This window comes from Globicephala melas, chromosome 2 (assembly GCF_963455315.2).
Source record: "Globicephala melas chromosome 2, mGloMel1.2, whole genome shotgun sequence".
In the NCBI taxonomy this organism is placed as follows: domain Eukaryota; kingdom Metazoa; phylum Chordata; class Mammalia; order Artiodactyla; family Delphinidae; genus Globicephala; species Globicephala melas.
Window position 1 is genome coordinate 34,744,741 of NC_083315.2, and position 17,953 is coordinate 34,762,693.

Below are 17,953 nucleotides of genomic sequence, written 5' to 3' on the forward strand. Positions count from 1 at the left end.
GTGTGGCTGGGACTCCTCCCCAGTCCCTGGCCTGGCTCACAGACCCTTACCAAGGAGACCAGATGCTTTATTGTCCAAGCCAGGACGTTTCTGAGGATGAAAGGAGGAGCTTCTAAGAATTAAGTCAGGGCTGCAGGTGGAAACTGGGTCTTTTCTGACCAAACTAGGATGTCCGGTCCCTCTACATTTACCCCTCCGCTGCAGGATCATTTTGCCCCCACCATGTCAAGGCTGGCCAGCCAAGAGTACATGGAATTTTCTAGATACCTTCCATGCCACACAGGAGCTGAGGGAGACTCCGGGGAGCTGGACTTAGACGCAACCTGTGACTAAAAATTTCACGGCACTCATGCCAATTCCATTCCAAGGTAGCTTCCCCCAGTGGTAGATGGAGATGGCCACCCTAGGAGGCGTTTTCCTCTTGGGTTCTAAATGAAAAGTGAAGCAAATCTCCTCCTCTGCCTTTAGCTTTGAAACCTACTTAATATGCTTCCCTGCTCTGCAGAGTGACTGCTGTCATAATCCACGTCTCATTGCCTTGCTTTCTCCATCCTGTCCCCAGTTTTCCTCTTTTACCCACAATGACCTGAGGCAGAGGAAGCCGACTCTCCACATCCCGGCTGGGGTCTCCCTACAATAGATGCTCCTGCTGAGTGTAGGGCGCTGAGGACACTAAGCCCACAGCTCAGCCTTACTGAGAGGAGAGGCATTCTCTATATTGCAGAAGAAACACTTTGATTTAGTCCCCCAACCTTGGTCCTTGAAATGTTATGGGAACTAAATCAATTTACAGAAGGCTTATCTCCTTCCGTAAGCCTGATGTTCAAGACAAAAGTCTAAACTAAAAAAAAAGAAGAAAATCCTACCTTAATAATCAAAAGTTGAACATGAATGCTCTTTGCAGTCCTGCTAACAACAGCCCAATCATTAACCACTACTTTCAAACCCCCAGGGTGAATAGGTCCACTGACAAGGGAGATAGATGGTCAAGTACAGAATGGCAGAAAAGGGAAATTAACAAATGTAAATTACATTAACATTTACAAGCCTATACTACTCCTGTTTGGTTAGGAAAATGATTTTATAACAATGGTAAGAAAATGAATTCAAACTCAACTGCCTTACTTGGCCACTTCTAAATAATTTCCAAAATTTATGGAATAGATTTTTCTGTAAAACTCTTTTTTTCATATTTGTGTATATATTACACCAATAATTTAGCTGTGAATTATGGTAACTACTAGAACAGTATCTGAACTGCTTTAACCAAGAAATTTCCTTCAACAGACCACATTACAGTAACTATCATGTAATATTTCAACAGTTTCTACCTTTGTGATTCATGGTAAATGCTTAAAATGAGGTGGAATTCTGATTGGGAGACATGATGAAACAGGTAAATTTTCTTTTCTGTTAGACACTGTTATGGGCTGAATTGGATCCATCCCCAAAAACATATGTTTAAGTCCTAACTCACAGAACCTCAGAATATGATCTTATCTGGAAATAGGGTCTTTGCAGATCTAGTCAAGTTAAGATGAGGTCATTAAAGTGGGTCCAACCCAGTATGACTGGCATGCTTATGTAAAGGGGAAATTTGGGCTCAGAGGTGGACATGCACAGAGGTAAGGTGGTGTGAAGACAAAGGGAGAAAACCTGAGGATCCAAGAGGCTAGGAAACAAATTGTCCCTCACAGCCCTTACAAGGAACCAGACCTGCCCTCACCTTGATTTTAGAGTTCTAGCCTCTAACACTGTGAGACATAAACATCTGTTGTTTAAGCCAACCAGTTTACGGTGCTTTGTTACAGTAGCCTCAGGAAACTAACACATGCACAGACTCTAAAAACTGTCCTGCTGTGTTTTGAAGCACCTGTGAACATATGAATTTAGCCAGCGTCGGCATCACATTGCAAGGCTGAAATCTTCTCTTTGAGAGAGAGGAAAACAGGCAGTTTCAAATCCTCTCGGCCCTGGATAAGTTAGACATGCTATCATAACTCCCCAGAAAGAAAAGAAAGACTTTGTAGGTAGAAAATATACAAAATATCTGGAGCTGTGTTTGGAGGAAACCAGAGACAGAGGCCTGCCTAGCTGAAAACTAATGGGAAAAGAAATCAGAAAACATTTTCCTACAGAAACACAAAGTATCCAAATGGGAGAAAGAGGAAGATTTCAGACCACAAGGAAGAGAAACTTTTTTTTTTCCTTGAAGATGGACGTGTTTTTTAAAGAGGGGAAAAGCCACCAGCAATAATTAAAATACTTAACCACAGAAACAGATGTCTTTCTCAAAGCCATTTAAGTTTATTTTACTAGATTATTCTCATAAGCATATATTTAAAATTGATATGCACAAGTATCTACTCACAGATATTCAGTAGATTCTCACTGAATGGATAGTGCCTCTTACAGTCCAATCAACGAAGCATACAGCATCAACGACTGGCTCAAGACTCTCTACTGCTCCCTGGTGGCAACATGCACATATTGCAGAAGCAAAATAATACCTCAGGGGCTCTCATGAAAAATACCCGTGACTCAGTAACAAGAGTCATCCGTGAGAAACAGATCATTCAGGAAAATAAGAATGTACAGTGAGAAACCCACTGGGAAGAAGAAAAAGTGCACTTTTCAAGAATGGTCCAATCATGAAAATATAGCTTCTGAAAAAGTAGAAAAAAGAAGTTTTGTCTCATTGGTGCAATGAGTTGCCAGATTTCAGAATCCGCACAATAACCACAAAAGACTCTAACATCCCATGGAAGACTTTATATTTCACTCTCTACGTCAGAATATAGTCGTTTTCAACAGTCCATTTATTAAAAGTCCATGAAATGAGGTCTAATCTAGGAACGGTATAAAAGAGGGTGCGTTTATATCTCAGTGCACCCATGGCTGAGCGAAATTAGCACTCAGGGGCAGAGCTGGTTTTCACATTCTCTCTCAGGTTGAAGCCAGGTCTTCCTTTTTTTTAATTCAGCTGCTCTTGGTTGATTGGAATGGAAAGAGATACAGTGAAATACATGGCTGACCATCATCAGGGACCTAACACACACTTTTAACCTCCCACTCAAAGGACAGCAACCCCTTGATGGCATCCTGGGCCAAGCAGAGATGAATAGAAGCAGAGTTCCTTATCTTAGTAACAACACAGGCTGGGTAATACTACAGTGCTCTGAGGAAAAAAAAAAAAAGTAACTAATGGAAAAGGATATTTCCTAGAAACCCACAATATTTGGACAAGCTTATAAGGCAGGGAAAACCATCACAGTCATTCTTGTTTCATCAGAGTGTCTCTGATTTTGCCAATTTCTCTTCTACCGCGCACATCACGTTCATGAAAGAAAATGGCTGTAGGCACAAAAATGAGTTCCTATTTATGCATGAGTCCGACAGCTGTGTGTAACACCCTCTTTGATAAATAAGTAAATATATATATATATATATATATTCTTTAAAAGAAAACCTTTCCAGTCAAGGGAGATCAAAACCTTTCCGAAATTGAAGTTAAAGCCTGGAATTGTTTATTAAATCTGAGGAAACTAGAACTCCGAGACAGGAAAATAGAAGGCTGAGTACAAATTCAGACAGTGGCAACATGCTGCTAAAATGCATTCTATTAAGAGGTGAATATATAATTGGGGCAAGAAGGTGTAAAGTAATTTTTAATTACACAGGTGATATATGACTGTATTTTTTTAAGAACTATTTTAAGTATTAAAATATTATAAGTAAAACTAAGATCACTCCCCCAAAGCACCAATTCCCTCTAAAATAGCCATTGTTTCCTCAGTGTTTTCAGTTAGGAATGTATCCTCTCAAATTTTAAAAAAATGTATACACACACATATTCATATACATACACATGTGTGTACACATACACTTGTAGAAGTAAACAGTTTATGTGTATATGTGTTTTTATGCATGGGATCAATAAACAGTACATTTTCCATGCTAATACTTTCACCAAACAATATCTTAAAATTTTAACCTTTGTGGCTATTTCTCCCATCCCATCACTGTACTGTCTCCTACTTGGTCAGATATCTCCAGATTGACTTGAGAAGAATACAGATCTTCTGAGTAGGAATGAGAAGAGAATTTTTAAAAAGGTTGTGTGTGTGTGTGTGTGTGTGTGTGTGTGTTTTATCACTTGAGCATCAAATGGGAAAACCCTAAGAGAAGCAAACCAAGCCCAGAATTTATGTATAACAATGGATGAGAGAGAACAGAAGGAAAGAGAGATGACTGTTGGCTTCCCCAAAAGCCTTTCACAAAGCTACTGTCAAAGAATTACATTGGGTTGACACTTCAAGGGTCTGACACAGAAGTCATTTCAATGTCTAGGAATGGCAAGTCATGTCCAGGAATGGCAACTTAAATGTCTACGAACGGCAACTGACACTTACACCTTCAATGTCAGGAGCACATCAGGGCCTGGTGTGGACCCTGGCAAATGAGGACATGTGCCCTAATGAAAAGGCTGCTGTTACCCAGCTACAGCCAATTATCGCTATGGCAACATGCAAGCTAGTTGTCAGATCTTCCCATTTTTAAAAAGACGCAGGTAAAAATACTGGTATTTTAATATTATAATCTCTTGATTTTTTTCAAGGTTGACTACTTAAAACCCAAAGATTCAAAACAACAACTCCACCCAGGCCAACCCTTGGCTGGTCACACCGTAGGCCAACAGGACGTCAGTTTGCAACTCTCATCTAATTCCAAAGGTATTTCTCTGCTGGCACAACCGATGTCTCAATGAAACACTCTTTGACAAATTACTGTGGAACACAGACAGTTCTTTTGAAGGCACTGGGTCTTTTCACAGGTAAAGAAATCCCTGGCAATTAGAGCTCTTTTCTTTCTTCCCTTTCCATCCTGAAGTTTCCAGAAAGGGATAGGACAAAACCATCCACTGAAATGCCCTTTTTTGCACGTCTTAGGTATTTATAGTTTTATCAGAAGAATTTCAGATTGTGTCACCTTGGAAATATATTGGCCACTACATTTCATATCCTCTGAGTGAAGGAAGATGCCCCCGATGTACCCAAGAGAGGAAACACAGAGTCGTGGTTACAAGGGAAGAATAATTCTTGTGAGGGGACCTCGTGACAGGTGTCCGGACAAGGGCTCATTATGAGACATTGCTGAGGAAACGGGAAAGGGGGTCAAGGAAGGGGGCCTCTGCCTTCTCTGCTCCCCTTTGCAAGGACAGCAATAGCACAGTCGTGGTTTAAGACGCGGAGCATTTAACCACTGACCATTTTCACTGAAATCCATCTGGAGGTTTAAAACTGAACACAGCAACTAGAGGTTATACATGCGAAAACAATCATTCCCCTATAAAAGTGAAGCTTGTTTTTTAACTATTGGGGTTGGGGAACAGAAACTACTTTAGAGAGATGAAGTTTTTAAGAACTGACTGTCAAGGTAAAAACATTAATGACACATGCCCTGTATAAAAACAGTCACTGGCTGCCTACTAAACAAACGTGTTCTTTTTAAAATTCAAGAAGTGCGGGGCCCCAGATGCATGACGTTTATGAAGAGGCGCATCCTACCTTGAAGATGAAATCAGCCATCAGAGGTCCTGGAATCTTAAAGGCTTGCCTCTCGGAGCCCCTCTGAAATTCAACTGTTGTGTTTTCTACAACAAAGGCTCCAGGGCTGTTAAAGCTGTGCTCTCCTTTGCTTCCTTGAAGTGTTTTTGATTCAATGACTAAAATTTAAAAATAAAGTTTCAATGAGAGAATATCTTAAAAGCATTTTATTCCAAAAGATATTTTACTACAAGTAATAGCATCTGATATCAACACAATATCAATACATCCACTCAGTTTACAAACATTGATCCAAATTGGTAGAATAAATATATAAGCTTCTTAGTTATCTATAAAAAGAAGCAAACAGGAGTGCTAGGTCCAGTGAGGTCTACCCCAACTCTTTGGAGTCATTTCTATAATAAGGGGAAGAAGAAAACATCTCTTTCTTTGTATTTTTTCATGATGTAGCTATTACTTAAAATAAAGCGATGTTACTCATTTTCTCACCCATTCAGATAGTAAGCCTAGACTTTTAGTTAGACAAAACCACAATAAATTCTAAATTTGCTTAAAATTTTTTTTTTTATTTTGAAGTAACTGTAGATTCACAGGAAGTTGCAAGAACAGTAAAGAGGTCGTGTGTACCTTTCATCCAATTTTACCCAATGGAATGGTTGCATCTTACCCAACTATAATACAATATCAAAACCAAGAAATGGACATTGGTACAATGTGTGCATAGAGTCCTATGCCATTTTGTCACACGTGACCACAACCAAAATACAGAACTACTCCATCACCACAAAGATCTCTCTCATGTGTCACCTCTTTATTCACATTAGCTTTTAAAGGAACAGTAGTGCTTTTAGATCTCTTACAGAACAATGCCGACGGTTTAACCAAAATAACACTTCTACCTTATTTCAGTGATTTCTTTCTTTCCCTTCTCTCTTTTTTTTCTTTCATTTTGTAAATGTCACCATTCTTAGTGGACCTGGTCCACCTGCATTTCTGGCTCCAGATCTATTCCTAACTCACTGCCTTGGGTTTTCATTGCCTCATTTCTAAAACGAGGAGTCAGAGCAGGCAATCTCCCAGGTCCTCTGCTCCTCAGACACCTACACTTGACTCACTGGTACTCAATGGTTCTTTAACCATCTCGAACAAAGGACACAACAGAACCAGAACTCCATTCCATCTCAAGCTTAAAAAGCTGATAAAAACACAACAAAATGATCTGGATTTTATGAGGCTGCGATCCACACGTGCTGTGCTTCGGTGGTGTTCCTTTGCCGATTTCCCTCTGCCACCGGAGCAGCTGCAGGAATTCAAGCGCCCTGGTCAGATTGCATAACAGGCATTAGGAGACATCCCTGATTATCCCTGACAGGCAGGCTGGGAACTTTTCTGGGAAAATTCAAAGGCTGGACATGAGCTCCTTGATCTGCAGGAGTCATTAGCAGTCAAAGAATCATGCTGGGTCCTCTCAGGCACACAAAACCCCTACCACTTTGGCCCTGATCTCCATGACCGCAGTAGATTTTTGGAAAGTGTGAGATTAAATTCACTTCCTAGTTCCAATAAAGATATAAAACAGAGGGTTAGAAAGTGAACTGTCAGTAAAAATGAGACGGGAAACTGGAGATGGTAGGAGATGGTAGGAGGGATGAATTAGCCCTCTAAAAGTACAGGAAGGAAAATCATGAGCATTTGGGTAATATCAAAACACAACATGAAGCTGGACAAAATCCATCCACACAAAGAAGAAGGCATGCAAAACACTGCTTCTAGACCGAGACTTAGCCTTCAATGACTTGATTCAATTCAAATAGAGCGCAATGGATTCGATGGCTGTGACTGTTCTACCACTGCGCTAACGTTCTGGATCAAAGCTCTCCAAGTTTCATCCGGCTGCAGAGCTACGGCAGCGGCTGTCAAAATCTGGAAGTGCCATCTGGGGGGAAGGGAAGACCAGGGTGACATCCATCTTTTAAACCTGTTAGTTTGGTTTTGATGTTTTGTTTTCTGACGTTGAGTCTATTCTATTACGTCAAAGGTGTCCAAGATCTTTCGTGGCAAGGATGTGAGGACACAGGAGCAAAACCAGTTTTCAAGTGCATGTGAAGTACCCAAACCACTCTTCTCCGATTCTCATAAAATATCTTTATATCAATTATTTCAAAAGGCTTCCCACTCTCTGGGTCCCAAACCCTGGCTGCCTACATAGGAGGTCAAAAGCAGGTGCTCTGACCTCAACTGTGTAACTTGAGTCAGAAGTGGGTGGTCAATAAAGACAAGGGAAGTGATTTGATGAAGTCAACTTTTTATAGTTTATGGATGCAAACGATTCTGATAGTTTGGATTAACAAAGCCCCTGTGATGAATTCACAGTGAAGCGGAGGTCAGTGTTGCTCTTCAAAAGCTGTCATTTTTATCGGTGGTAAACTTGCTTCTCCTCAGTGCCTGTGCCTCTTAAATTGGCAGAAAAGGAGTTTTTGAAAATCAACAATTCAGATGATGTGTTGACTTATGGATACGTTTTTTAAGTTTTTATTAGTGTCTAGCACCCCATGTGTGTACTGCAGCCCTGTGTTGTGATGTGCAATTCACAGCTCATGAGAGCCGCACACACAGCCCTTCAATTCTCAGAGCTTCCACAGACCCTCTGCGGTTTCTACAGCAAGACAGACAGTGCTGAGTGGAGACCCCAGGAAATCTATAAACAGCCCCACCACTGTGAAAGGCAGAGGGTAAGAGCCTCCTTTCCTGCTACCCATTGCTGCCTTTTTTCTCCTCTTCAGGCTTAAAATGATGGAGGTGGCAAGGAGCCAAAAAAGAGATGATCTGTATCCTCAAATAGATAAAAGAGAAACATCGTATGATTTCGCTTATATGCGGAATATAAAAAAGAAATGATACAAACAAGCTTTGGCATTTATTAGCTGACTCAACAAAGAAACATACTGGAAATCCCCTCATCTTTGTTGCTTAATCTGAAAAATGAAGTTAGTGTTGTTGTGAGAATAAATAAAATCACATACCAAAAAAACCAGGATCAGAAATCAAGACCCTCTTAAATCCCCAAACCTTTACAACTCAAGTCTACCATGGTACCTTTAAATATTTTGACCCACACTTGTTATTTTTAAAAGAAATGACTAGAAAAATGATGAACGCTGCTAACTGCTTCTAGCTGAAGGGCTTGCCCTGACAAGTATCCGTCCAGGCTTCTTTCGAAAGAGACAGGGTCATGCTAATCATCCCAAGAGGTCTCCTTAAATTCTAAGAAGGCCACAAAAGTATTGTTAGGTAAACATGTAATGAGCATTTAGCACAGCTGACTTGGTTATAAATACATCAAACTTATGCTTCGAGCTGTATATTACAGTGTATGCATACTTTATTCAGTATTCATTTCCTCTGATTAGTCATTATGTTCAGGGTTCATGTTTATATTAATACATCTCTACATATGGTCGTCAGACTGCACTTAGGGGACCAAAAAAATCCCAATTCTTACCATTGATAATGGAGGTTTTCAGTTTATGGCATCTTGGCTTCTTGAGTTTAGTGCTAGTCAAAACACATTTAATGCTGAAGTTTTGCTACAATAAAATCTCTTTTGCAGGAACCCTCTTATTGTTTCCATTTTTGAAATTTTAGGGAAATCTGGAGCTGTGTGCTTGATATAATGCTGAAGCCAAGCTTGCGAAAGGACTAGAAATTCCGTATTTAAACACCTCTAGGCGATATGCAAGATGGACATTCTGTAATTTAATTCCATTCCACAGCAAAGAGACTAACAGTACGCTGCTGGGTGTTCTCCGTTCTTAACGATGCAGCCTTTTGGAGGGTGCATATACGGATCTTATAAAGAACGATTTATTACTGCAAAGTGAGCTTAATTTCAGGAATATTATCTTTGAATAAAAAATTAAGAAAACACTTGTATACATCAAGAAAATAAAGCCGCTTCTATATTTAGGTGTTCAGAAATGGTAACTAAATCCTTTGTAAATGAAGCCAGTTCATTCTATTCACTGGCAGAGAAGGGTAACTTTCAGAAACACTTCTAGAGCCACTTTTGAGATTGTTCAGAAGGAGATATAATCCAAGCAACAGATCTGTCACCTTTGGAGAAATGGGAATATATTTGAGCTCTGTTCATGGAACCATGCCAGTCTTGAGTATAAAGTTATGTTTAATATGTCAGAACACATTTGTATGTAAATGAATATTCTACCTCAAAGTATTCATCTTTACCTAACCTGTTTACTGTGTACTTATTCTGTTTTTAGAGCTTATAAAAGTCTTTTTAGAGCTGAATGTGAAAGAACTGTCTGTAGTATCACGAGAAAATCAGGCCCAGTCACTGCAATTTTTAAAATTTTTTTAAAACATCTTTTCGATATGCCATAAAATGCACCCATTTAAAATGTAGTTTCATGGCTTCAGCATATTCACAGAATTGGGAAACCATCATCACAATCTAAGTTTAGAACATTTCTGCCACCCCCCCAAAGAAACCCCATATCCGTTAACAACCCCAGACCTGCCACCAACCCAACTCACCCCAGCCCCAGGCAACCACCAATCTACTTTCTGTCTCCTTAGATCTGCTTTACTCTGGACACTTTATATAAAGACAATCATAAAATATGTGGCCTTTTGTGACTGGCTTCTTTCGCTTAGCATAATGTTTTCAAGGATCATGTCTATTGTAGCATGTGTCAGTACTTCATTATTTGTTAGAGCCAAATACTATTCCACACGTGCCCATTTTATTTATTCATCAGTTAATGGACATCTGGGCTGTTTTTACGTTATGGCTATTATGAACTATGCTGCTATGAATGTTCAGCACTTCACAGTTTTGAATCCAGGATGCTATTTTACAATGTGATCACTCACAATGATTCACAAAATTGGGATCTACATGATTTTCACCTGTTCTCAAACATCAAGTCTGCATTTACAAGGATGAAGATCTACTCTCATCAAGAGCTGTGGGCCTTAAGCCATTTTAAAAAGAAGCCTAAAAAATGTTTTCATGCTTCATTGTAGAGAAAGCCTTGAGTGAACTGACCATTATGTGGCTATAAACACTTCAATATTTTAGTTAAATACATCAGTCACATTCTTTTAGTCATAATTCATATAATAGAGTAAGGGTTGAAAAAGACCTTCCAATAATTGTTCACCTCATTGTCCTAAAGATATTCTCTTGCTTCCCTAATTTAGGTCATAATTTACTAAAGAACTTCTTTCTTTTTCCAAGATGTTTATCTATACCCTTGGTGACCTTAAACATTTTGATATAAACTTTTCTCAAAGGACATTTCTGGTTAGACTGTCGGTACTGCAGCCACAATATACAAACACATATAACACACCTGGACAAACACATTTAAAAGCTACCAAAAATGCTTGTGTCCCTGAGAAAATTTTACGATTTGAAAATCTAAGATGGTGGCTCAGAAAAAAAATGGCAAACTATGTCACCTTTTAATCCGGTAGACCTTGATTTGTGTGGCTTTAAAACAGTTACAAATAGTGTTTCGTACTTTTTACAGAAAGATAGAGCTGAACACAGTAAGCTTCTTCAAGGCCAGGGGCTCAGTCTTGACAAAAACTCATTTTCCTGGGAAAAAGACGAAGAAAGCCCTGCCTATGGCCATAGGAAACCTTGGGAGAGAAGCAGACAAACTTTGGTATTTCTAGTTCCTTTGGGTCCTAAGAGCCCAGAAAAGCTAAGACAGAAAGATGCCATGTGACTTTGGCCAAAGAAACAATACAATTTCAAACCTCTATTGTTTCAGACTCTTAGTATTCTGGGAAACCAGTGTTTACTTTCAGTGCCCCCTAGACCTGAGGTTGTGATATGCTGGCAACGGAGCATGTACTTGTCAGCTATATTCACTGATACAGCTCTGTGTTTTAAATTTCGTTTTGTTATTTTTTATCCCAAACTGCTAAGATCTCCAGAAGACTCTAGACTCCTAGTTTACTCTCCACACAAAAAATAGTTTATTTCACATATAACTTGATTTCCTCTCCCATGAGGAGATTAATTTCCCACTAGGGCATGAGAACTAAAAAATTCAGGGTCATAGATCATTCCCTAGTGATATAGACTATTTCAGACTGGTAGAAGTTCATCTACCTACCTGTTAACACAAAGAAATATATATATGTTTTTGGCTAAATAAATTTTCAGGAAAGAAAAACATGTTAAGATTAAATTCTACTTACAGAGATGTGCAGGTCCTTTCACTGTAATTCTCACACTTCGACTTCCCAAAGGAACAGCAATTACATTTTCTTCCCCTAAGAAAGAACACAAGACAAATGTAATGAAACTTGTGCACTAAAGGGCCATCCAAATAAGCAACTCAAAACTGGGAGCATCTGTCAAGTGTTCTTAACTATATTTCATTTCCATCTTCAGTCAAGAAATCTGTGGAAAGCAGCTACTGTGTACGAGGAATATTAATACTAATCACATAATTTCATTTAAATACATTTTTAAAAAACATTCAAGAAAAGTTTAAATAAATGCACTGGTCTAACTGAGTGAGTCCACAAACTAGGGCCCTCAGGTCATACCCATGCATCTGAGGCTGCTTTTGCCCTACAAAGGCAGAGGTGAGTATTTGCAACAAAGACAATATGGCTCACAAAGCCTAATATATTTACTATCTGGTCCTGCACCAAAAAATTTCCATAATGCCTGGCCTAGATAATTACCTAGTGGAAATCCTGGTCCCTGTCGACTTTTCCTTCATGCCGTTACACATTTTGAAATTAATTTTCATTGGCACATAATAATCTAAGGGCATATGAAATTCTATCCCCCAGTCCCCTATTTGATCATTAAGTGTATTATTAAATGATATTAGTACATTATCAACAATATGAATTACTTCAAGCAGATGTTGTGTTTTGTTTGTTTAACTTACAGAGAACCATTTGTTTTGAGAGCCTCTGGGGTGAAACTGTTGGATCAAAGGATGTCACTATGTTTGTTGACTTGTTCATAAGTTTTATTAAATAAAAATACCTATTTATTACTGAAAATTAGAAAACGCATAAAAGCATACCAGATAAAATGAAACTATTTCCAGAGATCATCACTTCTAACACTTTGAGAAATATCCTTTCTGGATTTTCTGTTTGTTTTTAACATACATACATTTAAAAAAAGCGCAATGAACACTACTTAAATATCCACCATTTGGGGAGGGGTTAAATAAACAACAGTATATCCATCCTAAGGAATACGCTACAACTGATAAAAGTAATGATAAGAAGCCACATTTTTTTTAGCATCTTTATTGGAGTATAATTGCTTTACAATGTGTGTTAGTTTCTGCTTTATAACATAGTGAATCAGCTATACATATACATATATCCCCATATCTCCTCCCTCTTGCGTCTCCCTCCCTCCCACCCTCCCCATCCCACCCCCCTAGGTGGTCGCAAAGCACTGAGCTGATCTCCCTGTGCTATGCGGCTGCTTCCACTAGCTATCTATTTTACATTTGGTAGTATATATATGTCCATGCCACCCTCTCACTTCATCCCAGCTTACCCTTCCCCCTCCCCATGTCCTCAAGTCTCTACATCTGCGTCTTTATTCCTGTCTTGCCCCTAGGTTCTTCAGAACCATTGTTTTTTTTTTAGATTCCATACATATGTGTTAGCATACAGTATTTTTCTCTTTCTGACTTACTTCATTCACTCTGTATGACAGACGCTAGGTCCATCCACCTCACTACATATAACTCAATTTTGTTTCTTTTTATGGCTGAGTAATATTCCATTATATATATGTGCCACATCTTCTTTATCCATTCATCTGTCGATGGACACTTAGGTTGCTTCCATGTCCTGGCTATTGTAAACAGAGCTGCAGTGAACATTGTGGTACATGACTCTTTTTGAATTATGGTTTCTCAGGGTGTATGCCCAGTAGTGGGATTTCTAGGTCATGTGGTAATTCTATTTTTAGTTTTTTAAGGAACGTCCATACTGTTCTCCATAGTGGCTGTATCAATTTACATTCCTACCAACAGTGCACGAGGGTTCCCTTTTCTCCACACCAGCTCCAGCATTTATTGTTTGTAGATTTTTTTGATGATGGCCATTCTGACTGGTGGAAGCCACATTACTTGATGTGGAAAGACTGCCAACATATATATTGATTAATGAAAAAAGAAAGTTAAAAAACAATTATATGGACAATGATTTCTTGAATATGACTTCAAAAGTATAGGCAACAAATGAAAAAAATAAATAAATAGGACTACATCAAAATTAAACTTTTGCATATCAAAGGGTACTATCAATACAGTGAAAAGGTAGCACATGGAATGGGAGAAAATATTTGTAAATCACATATCAGATATGTTCTGGTTAATATCCAGAACATATAAAGAATTCCTACAGGGCTTCCCTGGTGGCGCAGTGGTTGAGAGTCTGCCTGCCGATGCAGGGGCCACGGGTTCGTGCCCCGGTCTGGGAAGATCCCACATGTCGCGGAGCCGCTGGGCCCGTGAGTCATGGCCGCTGAGCCTGCGCGTCTGGAGCCCGTGCTGCGCAACTGGAGAGGCCACAACAGTGAGAGGCCCGCGTACCGCAAAAAAAAAAAAATCCTACAACTCAAAAACAATGACAACAAAAAGGAACCCGATTTAAAAATGGGCAAAGGACTTGAATCGACTTTTTTTTCCAAAGAGGATATACAAATGCCAATAAGCACATAAAAACATGCTCAACATCACTAATCATTAGGGAAATGCAAATCAAAACCACAAGGAGATACCCCTTCACACTCATTAGGCTGGCCCCTATTTAAAAAATAAGATAAAATACAAGTGTTGGTCAGGATGTGAAGAAATTGGAACCCTTGTGAACAGCTGACGGAAATACAAAATAATGGTTCAACCACGGTGGAAAACAGTTCCTCAAAATATTAAATATAAAAGTACTATATGATTCAGCAATTCCACTTCTGGGTATACCCAAAAGAACTGAAAGCAGGGAGTCAGATATTTGTACACCCATATTCATAGCAGCTTTATTCACAACAGCCAAAGGTGGAAGCAACCCAAGTGTCCATCCACAGATGAGTGGAAATCTATCACGTGGTAAATATACACAAGGGAATATTACTCAGTCTTAAAAAGTAAGGCAATTCTGACACATGCTATGTAACGTAGATGAACCACAAAGACATTATGCTAAGTGAAATAAGTCAGTCACAAAAGGATAAATACTGTGTGATTCCATTTATATGAGGTGTGTCAAGTTCATAGAGACAGAAAGTAGAATGGATTTTGCCAGGGGATGGGGTAAGACAGATTATCACAACCTATCTCCAGAACTGTTTTCATTTTGCAAAACTGAAAGCCTGAGTCCACTGAACAATAAGTCTCGGAAGTGGCGGCAGCTGAGACAACAGCGGCGGCGGCAGCGACGGCGGCTCCGGAGGCCGCAGTCCTGGTCCTGGCTTCGGCCCCAGCCCCACCGTGGTGACGCTCGCTGAGCTGCAGGTGCTCCGGGCCGCCCTCCTGGCCACGGCCTCGGGCTACTCCGTCAGCATCGATGCGCGTGCTGAGGAGTGCTTCTTCGAGCAGGTCACCTCGGGCACCAAGATGGGCCTCATCCTCGAGGTGGCTGAGGGCGGCTTCCTGGACGTTGACGTGTAGATTACAGGGCCTGATAATAAAGGAATTTGTAAAGGAGACTGGGAGTCCAGTGGGAAATACACATTTGCTGCTCACATGGAGGGAACATATAAGTTTTGTTTTAGCAGTAGGATGTCCACCATGACTCCAAAGATAGTGATGTTCACCATTGATATTGGGGAGGCCCCCAAACCACAAGACATGGAAAGAGAAGCTCACCAGAACAAGCTAGAAGAAATGATTAACGAGCTTGCAGTGGCGATGACAGCTGTAAAGCATGAACAGGAATACATGGAAGTTCGGGAGAGAGTACACAGAGCAGTCAATGACAGCACAAACAGCAGAGCGGTCCTTTGGCCCTTCTTGGAAGCTCTTGTTCTAATTGCCATGACACTGGGACTGATTTACTATCTGAAGAGATTTTTTGAAGTCCGGAGGGTTGTTTAAGAAGCCTTTTGCTGATGATCCCAAACTCATAATTCACTATTTACCAAACGTCTTGGTCATAATAATGTCATTAGTTTCTATGTTTTTATTTTCTAAACTGTACATTCACAGCTTCTGTTTCTTTGCGATTAACAGATATTGGGGGAAAACACTTTTTTAGGAAAGTTATAGTGAAATTTGACATGTGATTGGCATGATTTCATATTTGAATTCTTCCTCCATTATACAGGTCCTTCCAGAACTCAAACACTGTAAGTGGAATATAGGTGCATAGTCCTTATGATATCTTCTTTCCTTTTGTTTTCATAAAATGCAGCTTGTTCAGGATAGTACTTTACTGATAGCACTTTACTAAAATGACTGCATTCTTGGGATCCCTTATCCTGCAGTTCAAGTCATTAAAGATTCACTTTGTTCAGTCCTTATGAGAAACAACAATCTGAACCTTGACATTTTCTGTCCAGCCTAATGGCACAGCTCTGTGACTTAGAGGATGCTACCTGGTTGGTACTTTTATACTTTGTCTATCTTGCTTTTGCTTTAAAGATAAGACTTAAACCAACAACCTTTTTCCCCTTTAAAGTTTTACTTTGAACCTCAGAACTCAATCGCCTCCACTTAAAATTGTTCATACAAGCAGCTAAAAACCATTTTTTGGTTTCTGCCTAACCTTGTAAGAAGTGTCTATTAAAGCCAATTCTCTGGGTGTTGCAGTGAATGGTGGTTCTTTTTCTTTCTACGCTGGCTCATCCACTTTCTCTACTCTTGGCACGGAGGAGGTATGCATTCACATAATTGGAAAAATCTGGATTTCTGATGCCAAAGGGTTAAAAGCCTCTTGGATTTCTTTGCAGTGATATACAGCCACTATTTTATTTTTGATCACTGGCATTTGGCCACTGTTCAATTAGTGCACTGAACATTACTGTCAGTACTAGGGTGTTTGTTTCTGTTTTTCTTGGGTCTTTCTTTTTTGGCACATGTGAATTTTGTTTTGAATAAAACGAAATGACTTTCTCTTGGCCTCTGATGATGGGTTTAAAATTAAAGGAGCATCTAGTTTTGGTGTGGGGATGAACCAGGATTATGTTGTGACTGATGTATATTAGCTACTTGTACATTATTTTTGGATCTTTGCAAGGGGAAAACTATAAGTAACGAGTTTTATACAATTAATTTAAATTTGTTACAGGTTTTCATGTTCAGGATAAACAATTTTTCAACCTTGGGTGAAAATACTTGCAACAGTTTAAGGTGACTGTGTTTTACCTTAGGACAACCGTTGCATGCCAATTTGTGTGCATGTGTGTGTGAAAACACTTCAAAATTGAGTTAAAAGATGTAAATTTAAAATTGGTTGTGTATCTAATCTGCCCCAGGTCCAGTAAATAAACAATACTTAAAAAAAAAAAAGTCTCCATTCTCTTTCACCAAACCATTGACAGCTGTTACCTCTGAGAAAAGAAAAGAGTTCTAGGAGTGCGTGAAGGGAAACATTGTTCTACACGTTTTGAGTTTTCTATAATGAAAATGTACTGCTAAGTTACTTTTAAAATACCATTTAAAAAAGCTAAAAACACTATTTACAAAAGAAAAAAAGAGAAAGAAGAAAATAAAGAACCAGGGCCCAAATGTTTTGCTGGATGAGTTTGCAAACCCTTAAAGCAAACAAGTAAGCTGCAGATATAGGAAGAATGAAAGTTTCCCAGTAGTGATACACAGCTAAAATAACTCAGATACCCAAATCACACACAGAGATCACATAAATCAATATGTGAACTAAATCTTAATTATGACTGTGGATGTAAAAATAATAAAATAACACAAGTAAATTCCAGAACTCTATCATAAGAATGATACATCATGACTAAATAGAGCATATTATAAAAATGAATGATTGAGTCAACATTAGGAAAATTATTAATATAACTGATTATATGAACAGATCAAATGAGTTAAACATTATGATCATTTTAATGAATATAAAAAGGTACCTAACACTAATAAGAACCTGCTATATAAAAAATAAATAAAATTCTAAAATTAAAAAAAAAAAGTAGCTAACAAAATTCAGCATGCATTACAATGATTCCTTTCAAAGCCAGAGACAGAAAAAAAACCCTCAATTTAATAAAGAATCAGAAGCCATGAGCAGATTTAATGGTGAAACATTAGAATTATTTCCACCATAGTCAGGAACAAAACAAAGATTATCATCATCATTTTTTTCCCCACATTGTTATCCTTGTCAATGTAATTACAAAATAA

General features: G+C 38.9%; 1 protein-coding gene and 1 pseudogene across 5 annotated transcripts in view; one reads left to right on the forward strand and one right to left on the reverse strand.

Annotated features, from left to right (window-relative positions):
- Positions 1-17,953, reverse strand: part of ADAMTSL3 (ADAMTS like 3) — a 366,800-nt gene that overhangs the window by 171,044 nt on the left and 177,803 nt on the right. For all 5 annotated transcript variants that reach the window (XM_060293778.1, XM_060293777.1, XM_060293779.1 and 2 more), the window contains 2 exons: positions 11,802-11,876; positions 5,568-5,725 (listed from right to left, as the gene is read on the reverse strand). In XM_060293778.1, coding sequence (XP_060149761.1) covers positions 5,568-5,725; positions 11,802-11,876 — 233 coding nt within the window. The remainder of the gene's footprint in view (positions 1-5,567; positions 5,726-11,801; positions 11,877-17,953) is intronic.
- On the forward strand, positions 14,898-15,685 carry LOC115864734 (transmembrane emp24 domain-containing protein 2 pseudogene; annotated as a pseudogene).